At 53.5% G+C, this 26210-nt stretch overlaps 1 protein-coding gene across 1 annotated transcript in view; it reads left to right on the forward strand.

Moving 5' to 3' along the window:
* LOC131278966 (uncharacterized) overlaps positions 1-11792 on the forward strand; it is a 96863-nt gene extending 85071 nt beyond the window's left edge. Inside the window, exons 2-3 of the mRNA XM_058299597.1 lie at positions 10240-10545; positions 11504-11792. Coding sequence (XP_058155580.1) covers positions 10240-10545; positions 11504-11792 — 595 coding nt within the window. The remainder of the gene's footprint in view (positions 1-10239; positions 10546-11503) is intronic.
* The last annotated feature ends 14418 nt before the right edge of the window (positions 11793-26210 follow it).

Below are 26210 nucleotides of genomic sequence, written 5' to 3' on the forward strand. Positions count from 1 at the left end.
CCCCAGCCATCAGCCTTTTAATTGGACAGTAAGCCTCTGGCAGGAAAAAGTAATCCTCTCCTACAATGTCTTCGCTGCCAAGGAGAGATCAACTACCTGCAACGCGCTGTCATCCTGGACTTTTAACAACAGATGGATCTTATAGCCGCCGAGATCAACAAGAATTGGACATTGGCCACCCTTGCTTGCAACGGCAAGATACCACCCCCTAAATTGTACATTTATATCCCCGTCATACTCACCTCCCTCTTCAGCCCTGCTTCCCTCATTGCTTACTGCCTCTTGGGCCTCGGCTACTTATTGCTGCTGCCATCCTGGCCCTTATTTGAAAAGAAGGGGGAAATGTGGTCACCCCTCGGGCTGAAGTGTGGTTTGCTGGCCTGGAGGGGGGAGCAGCCGCGGTAGGCCTAATTCCGCTGCCCCCATAATAGGGTGGTTGGTCAGGCCCACCGCCACCCCTGAAGGAAGCTCGGCATGGGCGCAGAGTGCCCTCGGGTCTCCCCTTCTCGGCAGCCATGCTTCCGCAGCCGCCCCTCCTCCCGGATGGCACCACACGATGCCTGTGGGGCGGCACCCTTCTTCTTCTTTCTCCCTGCGCAGGCGCAGGGTGGAAAATTCCAGTCTGCCCTTTTCCCCTCCCCCGACAGCAGCAATAGCCAGGCGTGGGCGGAAAAATCCAGTCTGCCCTTTTCCCTCCCCCCACAGCAGCAACAGCCAGGCATGGGCGGGAAACTCCAGTCTGCCCTCCACCCCAGCAACAGCAGCCACCAATCCCTAAACCCTGCCCCTTCCCCCAGCAACAGCGACAGCCAATCCCTAACCACCACCCCTCCCCCATCCAGTACCGCCCACTGACCTTTCACCAGCAACCAACCAGAACAGGGCGTGGCTTCGACCAATCAGCCTTCCCCAGCCCCTATAAAACTGTTGCCTCTCCCTCAATAAAGTGGACTTGCGTGTTTACCCTGTCTCCACGGTAGTTTTTCTGCCGTGCGCCCTCCAGTCCTGAGAGCCCCCGACAAGGGCCTGGCCTCCCTTGTCCCCAGTTCGTCGCCTGCTTCTCCGGGTGACCCCTTCGTCGCCTGCTTCTCCGGGTGACCCCTTCGTCGCCGGCTTCGCCGGGCGACCCCGCCAGCCGAACCGCGCAACCCCTTGTGAGACCGATCCCTCGTCTGCTGCCGGACCAACCCCTCGTCCCAAGCAGGACCAACCCCTCGTCCAGAGCTGGACCGACCCCTCGTCCGCAGCCAGACCCCACCTCTACCGACCGAGCAAGCCGCCGCAATTTTAGATAGCAAGAGCTTTCCTCAAGGTTGGTAATGGGGAGCGACTAAGAGAGGACCGAACTCCTAAAAGTCATATTTGGGGAGTCAGTGGAAGATGGTTTCTGAGCTGAATTTCCTGGAAGGGGTTTGGGATGTTGTCAGAAAGCCAGAAGCAGAGGGAAGAAAAAAATAATTGTGGCAATTGTCCTAGCTGTCTCCGGGCTTGTCATGGTGATGCTGATAAAATCAAGTGAGCTGGAAGGGAGGGTGAGAAATTGTCGTGGACTTGGCAGCCGAGAAAGCGGAGGTGCTTAAAGTGTTTGCTCGTTATCCAGATTTATTGTTTTCAGCTCTGGGAAAGTGTTGGTAAGCAAAAATAAGGTCACTCTTACCGGCCTGCAAGGTATGTTAAAATGTTTTAAAAGAAAAAGAATATGACATCAATTTCTGGTGGTGGGGAAATGGGGTGATGGTGGGCTTACCTTTTGGGTTAGCTTACTGATTAGGAGCCGGATGGAGAGTTTCTTGGAGCATTTAAGCCAGAAAAATGTATTTGAGATTTAAACAAGAACAGACTCTATCAAACAAGAGAGAGTTGGGGACATCTTTCTATTTTTAAAGAAAATATTGCCTGATGAGAGAAAAGTATAGAAAAGAGTATGAAGAGAGAAAGTGATTTTCTTATTAGAGCTGGTCACATAAATGGAAAGATGCAGGGAAGTGGTCAAAAAGGACCATAGACCAGGCCTGCCTGGGCTTTTGCAAGTTTCAGGCCAATCTCTCGTCTTCCTCCTGTCTGTCTGAGCCCATAGAATGAAACTGAAATCCCTAATGAGGAAGTCTTCCCCCAGAAATCAAGCTTTATTCGTGGTCACTAGACTGTGGCTTAAGGCACAAGAGTGGATGTGTATATATTAGCGGGATTTTTTAACAATTGTGGAAAGAAAAAGATTCTAATTAGACCTAGCTTAAGCAAAAAGGAGTACAGGCTGTGGGGATACGGGGCGCTTCCTGGGAGCCTGCGAAGAGCGAGCCTGGGTTCCAGGCAGTGGGACCAGGAGGGAGCACTCCCCTAGGACTGGGAATTCCATTTTCATCTCCACTGCCTCCTTTTCACTGTAATCTCCCTTCCCAGTTCTTATCCCCTTCCCCCTTTTCTTTCTTTTCTTAAATAGTTGTTAACAACGAGATACATACAAAAAACCGTATCATTCACTTTTTAAAGTAATCATATGGTGCTGTACTTTCTAGGGCCTAATTTCACTTTCGAACTTCATGCTGGAGGCAAACTAAAGATAATCACTTTTTTTTTCCCTTTAGGCAATAAAATCCCACACTGGGATTTATGAATGAAATAAATAGATATCAGAAAAACAACTCACCATGATCCCCTTTGCCATGAAACAGGTAGCTCTGGTCTTCCGGATAGTGATAAAGTGAGAGAAGAGACGGTAGCAAATCAATGGACCAAAACCCAATGGGAGGATGCCAGGCTGGCTTATTGTCCCCTGCCCCCCCCCGAGGAAGACTGGCCCATCTGAGTCTAGTTACACCTCGACCAGCAGAGTCCACGTGCCAGCAGAGCTCACCCCGGCTGCTGAGACTGCACATCCCTGCTCGAGAAAGCAGCCCAGATCAGATTTCTCAGTAGGAATTTCACATTCCTAGGAAGTGTCCCTGGCCCAGCTGAAGTCAGGGGTCAGCTCTGAGTCCAGAGGCCGTGGCTAAGGCCAGGGAGGGGGTCGGTGATAATATCAACATCACTTTCCTGCCCTGTGGACGGGGGTGGGGCATTCAGAGCTCTGGAGGGCCTAAAGATGGTCTGCAAGCTAGGAAGACAGCTCCTCAGGGGTCTCCCAGAAGTCGGAGCCCAGGTTCCTCAGGGATCACGAGTGCCTCCAGGGGCCCCAGGGCTGTAATAAATGGGCGGAGTGGTCCAGGACTTGTGGAGAGTGCCAGTCCCGTTGAAGAGGGTGGCACCTGGGCTGCCCTGGCTGATGGTTGCCCTGTAGGAATGTGGCATAGTGTTGCCTGGTCTTCCAGTTTTTTCCAGAGAAGCCAGAAAGACCAACTCATTGCCTTTGGTGTAGAATCTTCTCGTTTAAAAATATCACAGCCAATTCAAATTTCGTACAACCATGGTTGGGGCGTGGTTTAACAAAGCCCACATGGTGCCAGGTTGCAGCCTCTGAGTTTTCTATTTAACTTCCCCATCAGCCAGGAATGCAAGAAAAGAACCCCCATTCTTGGGCTGTTTCCATTGATTGATATAGTCCTAGAATTTCAAAAAGTCCTGTTCAGCAGTTTGATGGTAGGGAGCCAGGAAATCAACCCCATAAGGAGAAAATGCTTTGGGCCCCCAAAGATAAGAGATCCCTTTTCTAGACTGGGGACCCTTAAATACTTTCAGACTCTAGACTTCTGATGCCAACCACTGCCTGGGTTGTCAGCTGGGTTGTCGGCAAGTTCAGAGGGAGCAGCGCTGCTTTTGACAAAATGTAAGTGAGGAGGCAGTGTGGATTTTATGAAATGGCAGAAGGTGATGATTAAATTTATTCATGCACGATTCTGAGCTGGCCATTAGCTCACGATGGAAAGATTTGTCCAACAGGCAGAAAGACAGACAAAATACCTCTGCCCGCTGAGGGGACAGGGAGCAGGTGTCTTCCCTGTTCCACTCTGGGAGGACTGGTGGTGCGGGGAGATGTGCAAAGGGGGCAGCGGGTGTGCTGGGGGTCCTGGAGTGGTTGCCTGTCATGTAGCCCCATTCTTCAGGGCTCAGCCCCAACCTGACCTTCAGGACACCTTCGTGACCTGCCATCTTCTGGGGCTCTGCATCCCCCCACCCCTGCAGCATAGTGTCTGTTCTCATTTAGCATGGGTTCTTCTAAGACTTTCTCAAACTGTTGTTTGATAATAGTTCGTTTGTTTGCTTGTTCATTCATTCATACATTCATTCATTCAAGAGATATTTAATGAGCATCTACTATGTCCTGGGCAGTGTACCAAGCACTGTGGGTACATTAGTGAGCAAAACAGGCATTTTTACAATGAAATAACTTGGTTTGAAGGGAAATGCTACAGGAAACTTACAGGGAGGTAAGGGGATCAGAATTGCAGGGAGGGGGGTGGGATTTTAAACGGGGTGGTCAGTGCAGGCTTTAATGAGGAGCTTGGCATTTGAATAAAGGCTTGAGGGAACTTCTTTTTTATTTAGCACCTTGTGTTCATGCTCATGGTTTGGGATAACATTTTCCCATAATTTTTTTTTAAACTTAAAATAGATGTGCTCGTTTATTCAACAAAACTTTGTTGAGTATCGGGGTGGCTTCTATTCATCCGTAGTTTTCAGCTCCAATGTCGGTTTCTTATGGAGACATTCCCAAATGCTCTTTCATTCTCTCCAGTTTTTTAAAATTATGTTTTAAATTGCTATCTTTATATTTTTATCATAAAGTTTTATTGAACTTCTTTTTTTTTTTTTAAAGATTTATTTATTTATTTAATTTCCCCCCCTCCCCCGGTTGTCTGTTCTTGGCGTCTGTTTGCTGCGTCTTGTTTCTTTGTCCGCTTCTGTTGTCGTCAGCGGCACGGGAAGTGTGGGCGGTGCCATTCCTGGGCAGGCTGCTCTTTCTTTTCACGCTGGGCGGCTTTCCTCACGGGCGCACTCCTTATGCATGGGGCTCCCCTACGCGGGGGACACCCCTGCGTGGCAGGGCACTCCTTGCGCGCATCAGCACTGCGCATGGCCAGCTCCACACGGGTCAAGGAGGCCCGGGGTTTGAACCGCGGACCTCCCATATGGTAGACGGACGCCCTAGCCACTGGGCCAAAGTCCGTTTCCTTGAACTTCTTAAAAACAAATTCAACCTTCCTCTTTTATTTTTATGATTGCATTAATCATTACCCGAAATTACCTTGTTCTTTACCTGACTGTTAAGGTGGGGCACTGTTCGTTCTGCCTGCCAGTGAATTCCCAGGGCCTGGCACATAGTAGTTGCTTGATAAATGATACTGATGAGCTGAATGTGCCAGGTACGGTAGTGAGACTGGGAGTGAGGACGTTGTCAGCACAGGCTCTGGCCTTTGAAGAATTCATGTTCTCTTGGTGGAGGCAGAGGGTGCATCAGTAGACTTAACCAGTGTGAGGAGGGGCTCAAGGCTCAGCTGGCTGGTAGTTCTTTGTTTTCTAGGACAAGTGACATCCTCCAGGATTTCACTGGGTGCCCTGTAGCCTTTTGAGGATGTTCAGTGAATTAAACAAATACTTGTTGAATTCCTGCAGTTTGCCAGGCACTAGGCCAGCAGCTGCAGACAGAGCAGATGCTGTGTCGGGCTCCTCTGGAGGGAGACCGGAGCTCAGCCTTGGAGGGCGCCCGCTGGGAGTGACTGAGCGAGCCCCTTTCCAGGAGCATTTCTTCACTGTGGTCCTTCTTCAGTGTTCACCCTGATTTCAGGTCGGCCTTTAAGTTAATGCCTAGAAAGAAGGTTCCTGGGAGAAAACAGAGGCTCTGAGCCCAGAGATGCAGCCTCTCTGCACGGTTTCCAGGACAACCCATGTGGGGACGCTTCACCATCTCAGCCTGGCAACTCAGCACCATCCAGAAGGTGGGGGGAGCAATCCCAGTAAATGACCACTTGCTGGAGAACAGGTCAAGACTTTGAGCTCGCTCACTCTTTCTGTCCTTCCTCCCCCTCCCTCCCTCCCTCCCTCCCTCCCGTTCCCACTTTCCCTCCTCCCTCCCCCTTTTCTTCCTCTCCCCCCCTCCTTCCCTCTTTCCTTCCCTCCCTGCCCCCTTCTCCCTCTCTTGCCCATCTTCCTCCTCCCTCCCTCCATCTCCCTCCCTCTTGTCCCCTGCTAAACAGCCATTATTGTCAGTAAGTTCCCTGCTGAGAAATAGCTGGGTACGGTCCCTGGGCACAAGGGGTGGGGCGGGGTGCTGTCCCTTCCCCCACTTTCCCCTCGCCTCCTTCTTGCAGACATTTCTGAGCTGCAGTCCCACTGAGCAGCCACAGGTGGCCTCAGCCCTGCTTCGGGGGTCCTGGGATCGTGGGGAGACAGCTTTTAGGAGAGGTGCAGCTCCCTGGGCACCAAGCCTTCAGGAGGCCTGTCCTTTGGGAAGGCGGCGTGTGCTCCCGCTGAAGGAGAGAGCAGCCACGCAGTGCGGCCACTTCCACTCAGCCGCCAGCCCACATGCACGCACTCGGGCATGCAGGCACACATGCCCGCCCTTCCTACCCCGGGGAAACAGGACTCGTGAACAGCTCGTGGCTGAAACACCAATCTTGATTCCTGCAAGGCAGCTGGTAATGGTTCACCTGAGAGAACTGTTCAGCACTTCTCTAAATGTCAAAGGCCTAGTAAGACTAGACCAGGTACAGGCAGAATTCATAGTTATGAACCCATCTCCATGGACGTGAACTTCCCAGCAAGCGTGCCAGCTGCCTGGAAGTATAAGACCTCCAGCCTCGGATTTGAGGGAAATGACTTTAAAGAACACATGGGGAAGCAGATGTGGCTCAATGGATAGAGCGTCCGCCTACCACATAGGAGATCCAGGGTTCAATCCCAGGGCCTCCTGGCCCATGTGGTGAGCTGGCCCACATGCAGTGCTTATGCGCGCAAGGAGTGCCCTGCCACGCAGGGGTGTCCCCCGCATAGGGGAGCCCCATGCGCAAGGAGTGCGTGAAAAAAGCACAGCCTGTCCAGGAGTGGCGCTGCACACATGGAGAGCTGATGCAGCAAGATGACACAACAAAAAGAGACACAGACTCCTGGTGCCACTGAGAATGCAAGTGGACACAGAACACACAGCAAATGGACACAGAGAGCAGACAATGAGGGGGGGGGAGAGTAATAAAGAAATCTTTAGAAATAAATGGACACATGGTGGTTGACCCGCGGACTTTGTAGAATTTCTATGGGCGGTCCATGTCCCAGGCCAGAAGTCAGAGAGGAGAAGGAAGGGCCCACAGCAGGGCTCAGCCCGCCCACACAGACCCCGCCCCACCTGCCAAGGCCTGGCCCTTCTCCACCCATGCCCACAGTGCGGATTTAGCTGGGCGAAACAGCCACTGGCAGAGTTGTGCTTCATCTCCAACCTCGCTGGACTTCCTCTTTCTTGGCATTTTCCGAGGCCTGCAGTGCACTGAGGACCTAGTGGGTATTAGCAGCAGCTCCTTGGTTCTGGTTAGACACACGGAGCAGCCCAGGAAAAGGCTGAAGGGCAAGGCTGAACAGATGCTAGGCAGAGGATCCTCTGACCAGAGAGGAGACTCGAGGCTGGATGGGAAATGGGGGTGACCGAAGCTGGAAACTAAATGCCTCCCTACCAAAGTTCCTGAAATCTCTCCAGCCCAGGAAAACACGGGTCCCCTTGTGGGGGAGCCCCGTGCGCCCACCCCCCATCCTTCCAGGAGCCCATGGTCTGTCAACACGCCTTTTCTCCTGGTGCTGAGTGCCTCGCACAGCCGGATCCTTGAGGATTCACAGCACCCGGGTTGGGCTCAGGCAGCACCACCAGGCTGTGTCTGCCCGTGGGAGCCCCTGGACTGGGCCGAAGCTGGGGCTCTCTGACTCCAGGGTGGTCAGAGTATGTGTGCATGGTAATGAATGGGCCAGTTCACCCCCCTTGACATGCCCCAGCCTCATAACTCTACCACCAGGGGAGACACATGTGACTGTGACTTCCCCTTCTCAGCGGCGTAAACTGAGGCTGGAAGAGCGTACCTGGATTGCCCAGGATACAAAGCAAGCCATCTGCCCTGCATTTGCGCTGTCCAGTGCGGCAGCCGCTGGCCACGTGAGGCTCCTGAGCACTTGAAATGAGGCTGGTGGGAGCGAGGGCCTGCACTTTAAATTGTACTTGTTTTCATCTAGGTTACATTTATTTTTATTTTTTTAAAATATTTATTTATTATTATTTTTTTAATTACATTAAAAAAAATATATGAGGTCCCATTCAACCCCACCGCCCCCGCCCCCCACTCCCCCCACTCCCCCCACAGCAACACTCTCTCCCATCATCGTGATACATCCATTGCACCTGGTAAGTTCATCTCTGAGCATCACTGCACCCCATAGTCAATGGTCCACATCATAGCCCAGACTCTCTCACGTTCCATCCAGTGGGCCCTGGGGGGATCTACAGTGTCCCGTAATTGTCCGTGAAGCACTATCCAGGACAACTCCACGTCCCGAAAATGCCTCCACATCTCATCTCTTCCTCCCGTTCCCCACACCCAGCAGCCCCCATGGCTACCGTTCCCACACCCATTCCACATTTTCTCTGTGGACATTGGATTGGTTGTGTCCATTGCACACCTATGTCAAGTGAGGGCTTAGATTCCACATGGGTACTGGATGCACTCTTCCCGCTTCTAGTTGTAGACACTCTAGGCTCCATGTTGTGGCGGTTGACCTTCTTCAACTCCATGTTAGCTGAGTGGAGTAAGTCCAATAAGTCAAAGTTTAGGAGCTGAAGTCTGTTGAGGCTCTGGGCCTGGGTGTCATATTATCAGTCCAGAGATTCAAATCCCCTACATATATCTTAAACTCAGCACCAACTACAATTCCAATAAAGTAGCATGCAAGTCTTGTGAAAAGAGATCCCCTCTGAGTTACATTTAAATGTAAATGCCGCTTGTGGCCAGAGGCCACCTCCCTGGGCTGTGCCGTGCCTTGCCGCAGAGTTTCCTCAAGTCTACAGGGAAACGATGTGATGTGGAGTCAAAGATGACTCTGCTCTGGGTAGAATTTCACGTCAGGCAGGCCAGGACCACCCGGCTTTGTCAGTCCCCCACTGTATCTGAGGACATCTTGACGTCTGTGGGGGAATCTGGTTGGGGATCCCCAGTTCTTACGTCAGCCCTAAGGGCCATGGGGGAGCTGTCCAAGGTGGGAGAATCCTCTCTGGCAAGTGGCTTGCAACGCATTCTGTGCAGGCTGCCAGTCGGGGGTGTGGGTGGCGACTGTGCCCTGGCCCCAGCGAGGCAGGGCAGAGGCTTCCAGCCCAGTTCAGTCCGGGCCAGCCCGGTGGCAGTCAGGGGCCACTGGTTAGGCTTGTTGGTGTGACTCAGGCCTTGGGCAGCTTGTGGGTCAGTCTCGCTGGGGCCACGTTCCTCAGATCTGGGGAAAGCTGGATTCTGGGGGATGAGGCAGGCTGACGGATCAGCGGTGCTTCCCAAAGCTGGGGCTGGAGGGGTGTGCGCCGCTCAGTGGGCCCCGGCACTGCGCAGTGCAGTAGTCAGCCTGCACCGTAGCAGGCTCTGCCGCGGATGAGACCTTTGGAGAATACAGATGCTGAGAAGGCACTTGTCCTTTTGTTTATGTCCCCAACCACCTCCTTCACGCTCCCCCCTTCCATGAGCACACATGCAGCCTCGGCGCTCCAAGAATTAAGGCTCATAGGATTTTCTTGGATTCAAGCAGATGAGATGAAAAATCAGCTCTCACCCCTTGCCTGTTGCTCGTGTAGCTTAGGAAGCCCTTCCCTCTTCCGGGGCTCCCAAGGCCCCGCACCCACTGTTCTCTCCACTGGTCCACAGACAGATGGCTAAGTCTAAGCAGAACTAGGCAGAGCCTACTGTGTGCCTCGTGGAGTAACAGTGGAGCCAGATGTGGGGGTTTAGGGGTATTCCTGGTGTGTGGTGCTTGGACCGGGCTTGGGCACACGAGGGAACGGGCAGGGGAGAGAGCTGGGCAGCGTGCCCGGTCACGACACGCTGTCTGATGCCTCGTTGAGTGGGGACAGTTGGATTTCCACGCATCCCCGAAGATGGGTCGTCTGCCTGTTCCAAGGAGGAGGCCGTTGATGGGCAGCCTGGAAATAGCCCTGTTGGCATCACCATGTGCTTGTTGGACTTGGACATAATTCTTCTGGTGACAAAGGGGAATGTGACAGTGCATTACATTCTTGCCATTCTGCTAAGTCTTGGGTTTTAAATTGCACTTTAACGTGTGTTTGTTTTCCAGAGCAAATGGCTCCCTCTACGAGATCTTGCAAGTGGACTTTGGAATTGACAACAGCAGTGGCCTGGCTGGGGCGCAGCAGATCACCTGGCAGGCGGAGTACCCAGGGGAGGCCTCCATGAGCGAGCTGGTCGTCTCTGAGATCTTTGTCAGCCAGACAACCTTCGTGGGCATTGTCCCTCTCGCAACGGTAGGAAATTGGGCCTTAGGAAAAAGTGTCACGAGGAAACGATCTCCACCCACTTTCAGTATTCAGAGAAACATGAAACATTTGATAATCCGTTATTTCCCAAGCCCCAGATGCACATTGTTTAGGCTTTTTTCCCTGTCTAAACTTCATTTTCTTTACTTGCTGTCCATAATGGCTCCTTGGAAATGACTGGGGGTCTACTGTGGAAACCGCTTGTCATTTGTGGGCGTTGCTGAGCCGTGTCTCGGGGAGCCCTTGTGTGTGATTGCCTTACTCTGCATGTTCACCAGGGCTGAGAGCTGCACTGAGTGAAGGTGGTTTCATTGAAAAGCAGCAGGGTTAGGTGGCGGTGACAGAGCTGTCAGCCAGGGAGCCAGCCGCTTGCCAGCCACCTGCCTTGTGGGAGTAAGGGCGCCCGGCTTGCCACAGTAGCAAACGGTGCGGCAAGAAGTGATACCGCCTCTGCCCACTGGGTCTAGATAAGGTGACCACGCCTGACTAGGCCTTTGCTGCTAACGGCTGGCCGGCGCTGCCCTCCCCCTTTTTATCTCCCGCCTAGCCCAACATCCGGCCAGCTCTCACTCCCCCTTTCCCCTCCCCTATTCCAAACCTCTCAGCCAGCCCTCTGCCTAGCAACCGCTTACAATCACCTATCAGGAAGCAGTACCCGCCCGCACCTATCAAATCCCTCCACGCAGTCCCTAACCCTATAAAGCTGTGTCCCCTTCCGCAATAAACCGGACTTGTGCACAGACCTGGTCTCCGCGGCTTTCTTCCTCCCCTTGCCGTGCGTCCTCCACGCCTGAGAGCCCCTCTGAGGCTGTCTGCCGTAGCATCAGACGCCACTGCGGTCTAGTCTGACCCCTCCAAACCCCCCCGTCAGCATCGGGGTGCAAGCCGCCCCAGCCGCACTGCCTGAGCGTCCCCAGGGCTCTTGGGGGTTGGCAGACCCTAAATGCAGGTGGAGAGCCAGAGCCTTGCTGGGGGCTGACCCGATGATGGGAGGGGCTCTGGGAGCCCCCCAGCCGCCCTGTGTTTGTGTTTCACTGGCCTAAAGGCCAGGATTTCTTCCCCCAGTTTTGGCTGGAGCTCCATGCCTGACCAGGGTGAGGGGCCACGTCTGAGAAGAGTCGTGGATGAGCCCCCGAGCCTGAAAAGGAAGGCGCTGGGGGTCAGGAGGATGACAGCCCCTGGGTCTGGCAAGCTCGTGATCCCCTTTGCCGCCCAGGGTGCTGAGAACGTGCCAGGCGTGTTCTGCTCTGGTTTGGCCTTCCTTTCTGGACACCTGGACGTCCCGGGGACATCTGTGGGTGCTTTCATCACCCATCTCTTGAGGCAGCACCACAGTCAACATCCTGGCAAGTGAAAACCCTGCGTCCTACGGTCAGTTCTGTGTTCCCCAGGTCTTGCTACTTGGCTCTTCTCTCTCTTTTCTTCGCCTGAAACAGTTTCCCCCCATCTCCCAGCCTGGCTCCTCCTCTTCCTGCAGGACTCAGCTCAAACGTTAGAGGCGCCTCCCCTGTCCCCTGGGCTGAAATCGGCCCTCGGTCACCCTCCTCGCCTGCCACTACCCATCTCCTTCCCGTCTTTTATGTTCTCTGAAGGCCTTGTCCCTATTTGAGATGAAGGGCCCACCATCATCCTGTCACCAGGTGAGCTCAGCGAGGGCAGCACCTGGTGGGCCTCATCCACACCTGTGAGCCCAGCCCAGGAACATGCCTGGCATGGGGGCACTGCCCATGTGTGCTGGCTGGCTGCGTCTTATGCCTTTATCCAAGCTCCAGGGGGGGCCGTCTGGCTCCTGAAGCCTGGACTGATGGAGGTCGCCCGTCCGCACTGACCTCCATTTTGGTTTGGGGGCAGCCCCGGTTTGTCCAGCTTGCTTTCCCCTCGGGAGCGCTCTGTCAGTTCTCTAGGTTGATCTCTTACTCAAAATTCACACAAGTTCGCTCTGCACTTCACCGGCAGCGCTCGGGCCACGGCGGGTCTGGCGCTGATGTTGCCGGGGGTGGGGTTCAGCGGGAGAGCCTGCCCGCCCCCATGAGCGGGCCAGTTCTCAGAGGAGCGGGGCCTGGGCCCGAGCTAGACCAGGCCGAGGCCCGGCCGGCCACCAGCCGTTCCTGTAAGCCAGGTTCCACGGGACATGGCTGGGCCCAGTCCTTGCTCCTTCTCTCCGCTGCTTTAGTGCTGAGGGCAGAGGGCGGCCTTGGCCAGAAGCTCCACTTGGCCCCCCGCAGTGAAGCTCTGCGGAGCCTGGGAGCGGGCTGCGTCCCTGGTCCTCGGGCTCAGGGAAGCTTGTTCTCGGCGCCTGAGGAGGCCTCCAACCGCAAAGCTTCTTTGGCCTCATGCCGTCCTGAGGGCTGGGTCCTGGGGGCTTCCCTCGTGGTGCTGGCTGGAGTCACCAGGGGTCAGGCCACGTGGTGGAGACAACGGAAGTGGGGGGCACGCAGGTGAAGCCCTCGGGAATGAAGCGCGGCCTGGGTCCCACGGGGCAGGCCAGCAGGGAGAGGAGCGCAGGGCAGAGGTGGCCCTTCCCAGGGAGGGCGTCCACTCCCCGCCTGCGTTTCCTCCAGGGAGGCGCGTCCCAGGCGCCAACGCCCCGCGCAGCCCTCCCCTGCCTTCCCTCCCCTGCCTTCCCTCCCGAGCTCGCCGGCGGCGGTGCCGGAGGCCAGGGCATTTCTGTGAGGTGAGTGCCCCCCCGGGCTGACCGCGCTGGGCAGGGCTGGCCTCTGGCTTAGGGACCACTGGCTGCAGCGCCAGGCTGGGGGGCACGTGGTGCTCCCCCTACCTCTCCACCCCACCGTCCTTTTGACACAAGTTTTCTTTTTTCCTCCATTGTGTCCCTTCTCTTCCTTTCACTTCTGGTAGGTTTTCTGTCTAATTACGGAGCTTTGAGCTTATTTCTGTGGGTGGCTTGGCGTTTCAGGCTCCAGCCCACCTTTCAACTCCAGTTCTTAAAACTAAAAAGCCCAGCTCTGCGCATGCAAATAAAAAACCACATTATCTTTCAAAAAGGTTGGAATAGAAAAATGAACAGACTGCATGAGTTTCTAGGCAACTGGGAGCATGGGTGAGAGCAAAAAGATAATCACACTCCTCTGTGGCCATACAACAAGGCCTGGGCACCAGTGTTTCTTTATTTCAGCCAGTGTTTGTGTGCCTGCTAGAACTTCAAAGGAGCATTGAGCGCAAAAACCCTTTTGAGATACCTGCAACACGTGGAGCGTGGTGTGAAAAATCTGTGATTTTCATTGGCGATGAGAGCTTGATACTGTCAATTCCACTTTGATTTGCTGCCCACATTTGTCATGGAATTAAATGCCTAAGCTCAGTTAGAGGTAAATGGAATTAAAGACGTGTGTGTGTGTGCATGTATATTTACCTGCGTATGTCTGTGTAGATGTGTGTGTGTGTCCTCCCCACCCAGCACCCTGGGCTCCCTGACTTCCAGCAGGGGCGCCTCCTGCAGGCCTCCTTAGGACATGCACAGGGTTTTATCCTGGGAAGCCACAGGGGCTGGATAAGTAGCACCGTCTGATTTAGGTATGAAAACACGCGAAGGAACGCTGAATTTGGACTCGAGATCGGGCCTCTTAACAAATACTTCCTGAGCAGGGCATCGTCAGGCACTGGCTGGGGCCCGGGGCCATGCCGACCAAGTGGCCATGGGCAGGCGGCGCTGGGATACATCTTTTCATTATGATGTGGCATGTGAAGAGGTGGAGCTAGGACCGGCACGCAGAGCCCCCAGGCCCACCCCCTTCTCTCCACTCCCACTGGCTGCCCCCTGCTCGAAGCCCACCTTTGATGACTGTCACAGCTTCTTAGTCTCCCTACAGACACCCTCCATACCTCCCAACTACCCACCACATGCCACCACATGCCACTCTGATATGCGGCTCCTGCCTCCAGCCCTCCCTGGCTGCTCACTTCCCTCAGGTAAGAGTCGCCCTCCTCAGCCATCCACTGCCCGCTCCTGCCCCCCGGCCTCCCCTCCCCACTCTCCCTCTTACTTTCTGCTGCCACATTCTTTTCCACCCCAGGGCCTTTGCTTGGCCTTGCCTTCTACCTGGAAGTCTCTTCCTGCCTCTGGAATCTCATTCAAACCTCAGCCCAGATAGTGGGAAATGTACCCTGGGGAGATGATACTTTTTGTGTGGGTTTGTAAATTAGCCTCAGCACAGGCATTCTACACATTTGGGAAGGGAGTGGGGAGGGAGAGGTGCCTTTGATGGTAGGAAGAGGAGGGAGAGAGAGAGAGGTTTTCCCAGCCCAGAATGAGGATATATGGTCTGCAGAGCAGAGAGGGAGCAACCACGTTGAACAGTGCGTTTTTGTTTGATTTGCTGGCACAGGACCAGCAAAATACCCACTTGTTTGAAGTGCCCAGGCCGCCGGCCAGAGGCTGCGATTCACCCTACCAGCCACAGTGAAGCTCCTGGAGTCCCAGGGACGCCCTTTCTTTGCTGAGATCGTCGTGCCTGCTGACCCCAAAAGGCCAAGTGGGGACTTAAATCTTGCGATGGTCCTGCTTCCTGCCCCCAGTGTCTTTTCTCACTCCCACTGTGGCTGTTTGTCCTCTTCCTGTTGGCTTTGCATATCGGTAGGGCTCCGAGAGAGGCAGCCTTTGTCTCCAGAGCCCCCTGTCCCTGAGCCAGCTCTGGGGAGGGCTCCTTTACCCCAGAGGCTGTGGCACATGGGCCCCTGGGGGCCAGCCCCAGCTCTGGGAACTCTTGTTTTGTAGGAGGGCATTTCAGAAAGCTTTGAAGGCCTGTGAGTGAGTCTGTTTCTTGTCCTTTGCCTTGTATTTGTTTTGTTTAAAAGTTTTAAAAATAAAATGTAAATAGTGCTTGATGTGTTCTCCTAAAACAGCCTCCTGTCAGGCTGAAGTGCCATTGACTAACTCCCACTTCCAGTCCTCTGTCCCCATTTCACTAGTGTTGGTCATTTTCATTGTTCTTCCAAAACTTTATCTTTCTCTCTGTATTCATGCAAGCACACGTGGCTGCAGAAAGCACATGGCACTGCTTTGTGGGTGGGTGTTTCTAAAGCACAGGGTGCTATGCGGAGCCCACTCTTTGCCATCAGCCACACGTCCTGGAGACTTTTTTATGCCCGCCGTAATAGATCCACCTCATCTGTTTTTTCATAAGGACTCATCGTGTTCTGCTGTAGGATATGCTACAGTTTATCTGGCCATTTCCCTACTGATGAGCGTGAACACTTTGGATATTTCAATTTCTTTGTCCTGCCCTGAATCCATCTGACCTGGGGTGGAAATCCCCATTACATCTTGTCCAAGTGGCAGCACCCTGGCACACGGCGACGAGGCGGGAAGCCAGTGGCCAATGAACAGTGCTGCCGTGGGTGTGGAAAGAGGGCTGGGTCCCACACCACAGCCTGGCCCCTTGCATCCTGGATTGTGCCCAGACCCTCCGCTGTCAACTTCTCCAGCAGGCGGTGACTCCAGACAATCCCTAACCAGGCTACTACAGAGTCCCTTTCAGTAGCATTGACTTGGCGCTGGTTACCAGGGTGGGAAGAGAACTCTGCCTCTGATGGTTGTCTTTGTTGACCCCCACTTCAGGGGCCCATCAGGGGTCACTGTTGGGATAGGTACCTTTTCAAGACCCTGCACAGCAGGCATTCTGTCCGCTGGTTAGCAGTAGGTGTCCCAGATACACAAGACAGTTCAGTCCTGTGTATTCTCTCCTGTGTACCGGAAAGAGCTGTCACCTTGGTTACGTACACATGGCCTCTCCTGGTTGACCCAAACTGCTCTCAGCTCCACGGGAGCAATTCCAAACTGTCAAGGAGGATGTGTCTCTCGTGGGTACACTTTACAAGTGACCAGAAATCACTATTTTGGTTGGAGGAGATGCAAGCCACGAGCTTTGTGGATGCTGCTGTGGGCAGTGACCACAGGTGTGCCCCGTCCCCCGCACTCCTGCCGTGCCCAGGGCAGTGAAACCCATCACCACAGTGGTCCAGAATGGAGACAGCCATTTCCTAACACCCAGTCAGAAACATACAATATAAAAGGATTGCTCCTGGAGAGTGAACTGGAGGCAGCTGAGTGGAAAAGAAGGAAAAAAACACAACAAAACCCATTAAGATGTTTGGTTCAGGTGACCTGCGTCTATTTTAGAAAACCTTTGTTGACATATAATTTCTGAAGGGGAAAGGGGAAAATAGACCCAGAGAAACAAGTTCAGGAAACAAATGGGTGGTTGTCAGTGGGTAGAACAAAGTAGTAGAATTCCAGGTGCTTCTGCAGCAGGAACAGGGCAGGACACATTTTTATTTATTTATTAGATTTATTTTTTTATTTATTTCTCTCCCCTTCCCCTCCCTCCACCCCCCCCAGTTGTCTGCTCTCTGTCCATTTGCTGTGTGTTCTTCTGTGACTGCTTCTATCCTTCGCAGCAGCACCGGGAATCTGTGTCTCTTTTTGTTGCATCATCTTGCTGCGTCAGCTCTCCATGTGTGTGGCGCCACTCCTGGGCAGACTGCACTTTTTTCCCGTGGGGTGGCTCTCCTTGTGGGGCACACTCCTTGCACATGGGGCTCCCCTATGTGGGGACACCCCTACATGACATGGCACTCCTTGTGTGCATCAGCACTGCACATGGGCCAGCTTATCACATGCGTCAGGAGACCCTGGGGATCAAACCATGGACCCTCCATATGGTAGGCGGACGCCCTATCCATTGGGCCAAATCCACACATTCTTAAACTCTTGGTCTGTCCCATTAGCATCTCTGACATCTATCACAAAACCCAGCATTCCAGGGCCCCTTCAAGCCATGCTCCTTGGAATTGCCCTGCTTTGTTGGGTGATGAGTCCAGGATGATGAACTCAGTCGAGGGTGATTATGTGAAGAGCTTTCTGCTCCTGTTTTACGCCCCTTATAGGAGTAAATCTTCAGAAAAAGAAAAAATAAGAAAAGATCACCTTGACTGTGGACGGGGATCTAGACTACTTATCGCCGCTTGGCATCATGAAGAGGCCAGTTGTCCCTCCCAGCCTGAGACGGTTGAGAAAAGCCAGGGAGCAAAGCGGCCTGTAGAGTGGCGCCCGCAGCCCCCCAGCCTGGGCGCTGCTGCATGCTGAGGGGGAGGCAGCCCCCGCCCAGGCCTGCTTGCCCTTTACCTGAGCCGTGTGGCCTTGCTGCCTTGGAAACCTCGGGTGTGTTTAAAAGGTAAAACAGTTCCCACCGCAGTAACTTTATTGCTTCTTAGGAGGAGGAAATGCAGTGTTTGTCACACAAATATATGACAGATATTAAGGGTTTTTTTTTATCAGAATGCCAGCATGCTTAAAAAAGGAGACATGTAAGAATGGGGTTGAAATGCAAACTAAGTGCTAACAGGTCGCTGGTAAAGAGCGACGCAGCCCCCGCCCCGGGCGCCCCCACTGCGGCTCGGCCCCGCCGGGAGGAGGGCAGATGAGCTCCTGTGCTCGTTCTTGCAGCGCCTCTTCCAGAACCCAGCCCAGCCGCTTCTGAAACCGCCCAGGTGGCTTCTCCCCAGGCCTCCACGCCTCTCCTCCAGGATCGGGACTCCCGGGCGCCCCCGGCCTGGCCACTAGATGGCGCCGCAGACCAGCTCGTGGCCCGACGCCCGGCCCGCCCCTCCCCCGCAGGCCCCTCCACCCCTGCACCTGCCCGCTCCCCCCCGGAGCCGCCAGCGCCAGGCCGCGACCTTTGCTCTCCAGGGACGCCAGGTCCCCTGAGTGTGAGTGAGGGGCGCCTCCTGCAGCCCACCCAGCGCCCCCGGGCACCTGCCCCCTGCCCCTCCACAGAGGACCCTGCGTGCTTTTCCCTGGGCGAACTTATTGTTTTTACTAAAATACCTACTCATTATAAAACTTAAGCAACATTGAAAAGTCACCTCACATCCAAGCACCACAAAATACCATCAGTGCTATCAGAGAGCCGTCATTCCTCACTATACGGCGGGACGGATACACAGACATGATGTTTGGAAAGATGAAATCATACTCTGCCCGTTTCTTTGTAAGAAATGCTGAACCCTCCCTTTTGGTTATATTTACCTGGAGACAGAGAATCTAATGTTGCGGCAGCTTGCTCGGTCGGTAGAGGTGGGGTCTGGCTGTGGACGAGGGGTCGGTCCAGCTCTGGACGAGGGGTCGGTCCCGCTTGGGATGAGGGGTCGGTCCCGCTTGGGACGAGGGGTCGGTCCCTCTTGGGACGAGGGGTCGGTCCAGCAGCAGACGAGGGATCGGTCTCACAAGGGGTTGCGCGGTTCAGCTGACGGGGTCGCCCGGCGAAGCCGGCAACGAAGGGGTCGCCCGGAGAAGCCGGCGACGAAGGGGTCGCCCGGAGAAGCAGGCGACAAACTGGGGACAAGGGAGGCCAGGCCCTTGTCGGGGGCTCTCAGGACTGGAGGGCGCACGGCAGAAGAACCACCGCGGAGACAAGGTAAACACGCAAGTCCACTTTACTGAGGGAGAGGCAACAGTTTTATAGGGGCTGGGGAAGGCTGATTGGTCGAAGCCATGCCCCGTTCTGATTGGTTGCCCGCGAAAGGTCAGTGGGCGGTACTGGACGGGGGAGGGGTGGTGATTAGGGATTGGCTGTCGCTGTTGCTGGGGGAAGGGACAGGGTTTAGGGATTGGTGGCTGCTGTTGCTGGGGTGGAGGGCAGATTGGATTTTTCTGCCCACGCCTGGCTGTTGCTGCTGTCGGGGGAGGGGAAAAGGCAGACTGGATTTTTCCGCCCACGCCTGGCTGTTGCTGCTGTCGGGGGAGGGGAAAGGGCAGACTGGATTTTTCCGCCCTGCGCCTGCGCAGGGAGAAAGAAGGCATCGTGCGGCGCTACCCGGGAGGAGGGGCGGCCGCGGAAGCATGGCTGCTGAGAAGGGGAGACCCGAGGACACTCTGCGCCCATGCCGAGCTCCCTTCGGGGGTGGCGGTGAGTCCAACCAGCCACCCTATTATGGGGGCAGCGGCCTGGCCCGCCGCGGCTGCCCCCCCGCCAGACCAGCAAAGCACACTTCAGCCCGAGGGGTGACCGCATAATGTGAAATTTCTGAACGTCATAAAATATTAGTTGATTACAAGAGGTACTGGTTTTTCCCATATTGCTATCAAGGGAAAAAAGACATCGAGCGGAGACAGTATGAGATGATTGTCACTTCCACCACCTCTACTTCTGCTCTTCTGGGTAACACGATTTAACTCTAGAATAAAAGCTGTGCTGTCCAATATGATACGCACTGGCCACACGTGGCTTTTAAATTTATATGAATGAATATTCAATAAAGAATGCAGTTCCTCAGTTGCACCAGCCAAATCCAGGTGCTCAGTAGTCACTTGTGGCCAGAGGGCATGTAATGGACAACGTGAGCAGAGGACATTCTGTCAGTGAAGAGAGTCCTGCTGGACAGTGTTGGCATAACTGGCTCGTTCTTGGGAAGATGACTAAAGAGTGCCCTTAGACTGCTTGCCACTCCCCCGCCTGGCGCTTAATGGTTTTATAGATTCTTTTACGTTGTCAAGGTTCATTACACTTATGTTCAGATACAGACTCTAACTCCTCCACTGGTTTAATATTAACCCTTTACCCAGGTCCCGTACTAAAGGCATCCTCCTTGCATCATCAGCTCCCACCATTGTTCCCGAAAAGACCGCTGTCTTTGCTCACTGCCTCTCCCTTGTTGATGAAGGCGCTCCATTTTATCCCTTAAATGTCACTGCACATCTCCATCAGAGCTCTTGGGTGACAAGGCACATTGTCCATGAACAGTAATATTTTGAAAGGAATCCTTTTTTTCTGAGCAATAGGTCTTAACAGTGAGCTTCAAATATTCAAATATTCAGTAGCCAGGTTTTTGTTTGTTTTTGTTTTTGGCTGGGTACAGTGTGCTTTATTGATGGTACATGACAAGGAAGAGGTGGGGCCCTCTGAGTCTCTCCCCTTCTTCCAGAGGTCTGGGATGGAAGCAGTGGAGGGGGGGGATACTCCGAGCTGGGGGACTCAGTTGGGACTAGGAGTCCCCAGCAGCTGACAGCTCTCTCTCCCTCTCACGCCATTGCTGGGACAGGGGTCCAGGGGGCTCTTACTTCCTGGAGGCTATGTAGACCATAAGGTCCACCACCCTGTTGCTGTACCAACCAGGAGGTGCACTTGATAAAGTGGTCTTTGAGGGCAATGCCAGCCCCAGCATAAAAAAGGGAAGGATGGCTGTCACTGTTAAAGTCACAGGAGACAACCTGGTCCTCAGTATCTTCCAGGATGCCCTTTGGGGGCCATCTGATGCCTGCTTCACCACCTTCTTGATGTCATCATATTTGGCCACTGGAAATGGAAATGCTGACGGTCATGCCAGTGAGCTTCCCATTCAGCTATCGGATGACCTTGCCCACCACCTTGGCAGCACTGGTAGATGCAGGGATGATGTTCTGGGTGGCCCCACACCATCATGCCACAGTTTCCTGGAGGGGCCATCCACAATCTTCTGGGAGGCAGTGATGCCATGGACAGAGATTATGAGTCCCTCCACGATGCCAAAGTTATCACAGATGACCTTGGCCAGGGTGGGGGCATGCAGAAGGCATGGATGACAACTTTCAGGGAGTTGACAGACTTCCAGGATTCACGCCCATCACAGACATGGGGACATCAGCCAGCGGGACAGAGACGACTCTCTTGGCGCCCCCTTCAAGTGAGCTCAGCTTTCTCAGGGTCGTGAAGACCCCAGTGGACTCCACGGCACATTTAGCACCAGTGTCACCACAGCTGATATTAGCAGTATTTTACTTCTGGAAGATAACAACAGCTGTGCTGCCATCCAGGCTTTGTTGTTCCATCCATAGAGCACAGGCAGAGCAGATTGAGCACCGTTCCCCAGCGCCCTAGGAGTTTTAGAATGGTGAGTGGAGCCTTGGCTTCATTCCGCCAACTGCACTTGTCCTTAACAAGAGAGTCAGCCTGTCCTTGGAAGCTCTGAAGCCAGGCATTGCCTTCTCCTCTCTAGCCAGGAAAGCCCCAGGTGGCATCTTTGTCCAACGTAAGGCTGTTTCATCTATGCTGAAAATGTGTTGTTTAGTGTAGCCACCTTCATCCGTGATCTTAGCTAGATCTTCTGGGTAACTTGCTCCAGCGTCTACACTGCTCTTGCTGCTTCCCCTTGCACTTTTATGTTAGGGTGATGATGTCTTTCTGTAAGCCTCATGAGCCCACCTCTGCTGGCTTCCAACTTTTCTTCTGCAGCTTGGTCACCTCCCTCAGCCTTCACAGGATTGAAGAGAGTTGGGGCCTTGCTCTGGATTAGGCTTTGACTTAAGATTGTTGTGGCCAGTTCGGTCTTCCCTCCAGACCACTAAAACTTTCTCCATGTAAGCAAAACTGCTGTTTTGCTTTCTTACCATTCGTGTGCTCACTGGAGTAGCACTTTTCACTTCCCTCAAGAACCTTTCTTTGCACCCACAATGGGCTGACTGACCCAGGAGGCCTAACTTTTGGTCTGGCTCAGCTTTCAACATGCCTTCCCCACTGAGCTTAATAGTTTCTAGCTTTTGATTTAAAGTGAGTGACGCGGGGCTCTTCCTTCCACTCGTTCACTTAGAGGCCACTGCAGGGTTATTAATTGGCCTGCTGTTGCATCTCAGGGACTAAAAGAACAAAGACTGATCTCTTGCTGCTGCTACATATCACTCATAGGTTGTCGAGGGTGGAGGTTGGCAAACCTAGTCTGTGGGCCCAAGGCCTGTTTTGTTTTGTTTTTGTACAACCCACAAGCTAAGAGTGTTTTTTACATTTTTAAAGGGTCAATTAAAAAACCAAAACAAAGAGGAATATGTGACAGAAAACTTTTGTAACCTGTGAAACTCTTACAAAAAACCCAGTGAGAGGAACGGCTTGGGGTGCTCATAGAAGCATAGTGGGGTAGGGGTGTAGTTTAGTGGGCGGGGGCGTAGCATAGCAGGTGGGGGCATAGCATGGTGGGGGAGCCTAGTATAGTGGGTGGGGGCCTAGTATAGTGGGTGGGGCCTAGTAAAGAGGGTGGGGGCATAGCCTGGTGGGCGGGGGTGTAGCGTAGTGGGTGGGGGTGTAGTAAAGTGGGTGGGGGGATTGCCTGGTGGGTAGCAGCATAGCCTGATGGGTGGGGATGTGGCATGGTAGGTGGGGGCATAACCTGATGGGTGGGGGCCTAGCATGGTGGGTGGGGGCTTAATGAGCCCAGGGCAACATGGAGCAGGACATGGCCAGAGGGGTGGGCAGCCTGCAGCGTGGACAGGCAGGCAGGGGTCAGGCTTCCTGGCTGCTGTGCAGGAGTAGCCTGGAGGGCTGTGAGTTTGGAGGTGACTGCAAGGTCCAGGCAAGACAGGACAGTGGCTTAGCCAGGAAGGAGGCAGCAGAATTACTGAGAAGTGGCAGTGCAAATGCACCTTTAGATGGGGTGTCACTGAGCTGGCTTCTTTTGGTGCCCTGTGATAAAGCCATCAGGGGTTCCGGATGGCATCATGAATTAGAAATAAAGCCTCGATGGTCGGGTATATTTACTGTTATGAGAGATCCCTTTAAAGTTGACTTCAGGCCACAGGAAATGGTTCGCTCCAGGAAAGTTTCAAAAATGCCACTTCCTAAGACAGACTTTGGCTGTTGAGATCTACTGTTTATTATTCTGGAGATAAACTATGCTCACTGGGACAGCAGGCACTGGGAAGGAGAGGGCTGCAGGTATTTATTGGGTTAATCTCTGTCACGGTTGGAGGCAAATGGTCCTCAGTGCCTCCACCTCCCTGGCTCCTTGCACCTACCCGCACCCTCAGGACTGAGAAAGGAGCCTTTCAGATCCGCTGTGTGAGCCAAGGGCTCTTTGTGACGTAGCTTATCCACCACTTTGTGTGTAGGAGGCAATTGTACTTGTACGTGCTCCATGGAGGAGTCAAGTTGGGAAAACACACAGGGTCCTCTCCTCAAAGTGCATTTCAGCTCTCCCTGTTCCAAGGGAGTGCAGCACCAAGCCTTTTAGAATCTTCCAGATACACTTGATCCCTCTGCTACCTTAATCTAAAGGAATCTTGGGAAACAGGATAGAAGGTTTAAGCACTAGTTTGGGAAACCAATATTAATTTTTAGTTCATCTCTAGTTTGCTGTGTTAAGCACATTACTTAGCTTCTCTGTTTTCATTTACAACTTTAAAATTCAGACTCTGCTAAGTGAACAATTGTAACCATTTAGCAAACAATCTCAAATGTGTTACGCATTGATCAGAGATTTAGAACACCCAGAATAGGGACAGAAAATTAGCAGCATAAGTAGAATTGAAGAGGAGTGAAGGGACATTCTGAGTACAGATTTTCTGGACCTTCAGGAATACTGAAGAAACGCTGTGCTGGTGGCCGTCAGCTGCAGCACTGCCCTCTCTGCCCTGCTGGTGACGTTGGAGCTGTGCCCTGCCAGCTGGGGCAACATGGGTCTTTTCCAGGAGAGGGTGCCGCAGGGACACGCGAGGCGGAGCAGGGGAGGGGCTCTTCCAGATTCCCTGTGCTTGCTCCTCCTTCCTGTGGCACGGCTGCCAGCGGCCTGCGGGAGGCCGCGAGCTCACCGCCAGTGACCTTCCCTGGCCCCTGGCAAGCGGCTCCTTGCTCGCCAGCTGCAGGCAATCTCTGGCTCAACTCCCACATACTGGTCACACTGGTTGCCACCCCGTGGCTGCAGCCCACCTCTGCGGGAGGCCGGAGCTCAGCCCACCCCTGACTGCAGCCCCCTCTGTGGGAAGCTGGAGCTCAGCTCACCCCTGACTGCAGCCCACCTCTGTGGGAGGCTGGAGCTCAGCCTTGGGGGAGGGTGCCCTCCTTGTCTGCCCCTGCCCAGGGTCCACTCCCTAAGCCTAGAGGCCAGTGCAGCTGCCTGCCTTTGCTCTATAACTTTTTCCTAGTGATTCTTTTTTTTTTTTTAAGATTTATTTCTCTCCCTTTCCCTCCCCGCCAGTTGTCTGCTCTCTGTGTCCATTTGCTGTGTGTTCTTCTGTGTCCACTTGTATTCTTGTCAGCGGCACCAGGAATCTATTGTGTCATCTTGCTGTGTCAGCTCTCCATGTGTGCGGCGCCACTCCTGGGCAGGCTGCACTTTTTTTGCGCAGGGCAACTCTCCTTACAGGGTGCACTCCTTGTGCGTGGGGCTCCGCTACGCGGGAGACACCCCTGCGTGGCACGGCACTCCTTGTGTGCATCAGCACTGCACATGGGCCAGCTCCACACGGGTCAAGGAGGCCTGGGATTTGAACCCTGGACCTCCCATGTGGTAGGCAGATGCCCTATCCATTGAGCCAAATCCGCTTCCCTCCTAGTGATTCTTTATCTTCAGTGCTCCCCCATCAGGTGACTGGCATGACTTCTGTCTCCTGGCTGCGCTGTGCCTCCTATACAGGTGTGTTGTCAGGCGTGTGGTCACAACATTTCACGCTGCCAATTCTTCTTATTTCTCTGTTGTTTTAAGCAAGTTTCCCGAGGCCACTTTCAGGCTCTTCTTTTTCATGAATGAGAGAATAATTTTCTCGAGGCTGATGAGAGGTATTGAAAGTGCTGAAAGTAACCACACACCATTTTGGTTTCAGACTCTTAATACAGAGGCTGGTGCTTCTTATTCTTGAGGGAGTCCAGAATCACCAGGGCAAGCAGGTTACAAAGTGGGGCCCGGGACCTCGCCCCAGGCGGGAGTTCCCGGATTTAGATGTCTCATTAAATGGCCTGTCTGTAGGGGACAATCCTTAGGACAGTCCTGGTAGGCATCTTAACTCCATTCCACTGCTCCGTGGCTCAGAGAAGTATCTGGTGGGCCGATTGGGCTGAGCCCAGGGCCTTCCGTTCCCGATCCCTTCCCTCTCCACGAGCACTGCTGCTTTTCTGGCACAGAACGAAAGCTCTTCTCCATTTCTTCCATACAAGTGATAAGGAAATGGAGTCAGAGAAATACTTCCACTTTTGGAAGTATTTTTTTCCCATTGTAGAAGAGTTCTTACACATAGAAAATTTTAAAGAAGAAAATGAAAATAGCCCCCCCTTTCACTGCCTGGAGACATGTTTTGACACATTTACTTCTAATTTCCTTTCTTTGCTTCTCTCTTGATTTTAATGAGATGGTGATCATATTTTACTTCCTAACCTGTTGTGATTTTCATTTTCATACTGACGTGGATTTGCTACAGTCACACAGTGGAAGACCCTAGAATCCAGTGGCTTATACCCACCGTCGTTTGCTGTCGCTCCTGCAGTGGCTGGCCAGCTGGGGGAGGGGTGCGGGGGAGTGCTCCTGTGCTGGGTGCCCCTTTCCCTTCTCCTGAGACCAGCAGTCTAACCTGGGCACAGTCCGTGGCAGGAACACAGAGGGCAAGCAGGAGTACCTGCCACCTCTCATGGCCGGGCCTACACCAGGACACTTCTGCCCACCTCTGTGCCAAGTAGAAATAAGCTCTTAGCTGCTCACATTTTTTCCTCAGTAATAGCTCCTACCACCTTGCATTGTATATGAATACTTGGGCTCATTTAAAATACCATCCGATAAAATAACCTGTGTCGTTTTCTTTACAAATATCAGAAAAAGTAATGATAGCAATATCAGATCATGGCACTGAATTTTACCTGGCTCTAAGCTCCTGATGAAAATGTTGAATAGTTTTAGCTTCCCACAGAAATGCAATGAGGAAAAGTACCCAGCTCGTCATTTTCCTCAGGTAACAGCCCATGTGTGGCCCCAAAGGTTCACCAGCCACCTGTGGGTGACTGGGTTTTTCTCAGCAGAGTGGAGAGAG

This window comes from Dasypus novemcinctus, chromosome 6, assembly GCF_030445035.2.
Source record: "Dasypus novemcinctus isolate mDasNov1 chromosome 6, mDasNov1.1.hap2, whole genome shotgun sequence".
NCBI lineage: Eukaryota > Metazoa > Chordata > Mammalia > Cingulata > Dasypodidae > Dasypus > Dasypus novemcinctus.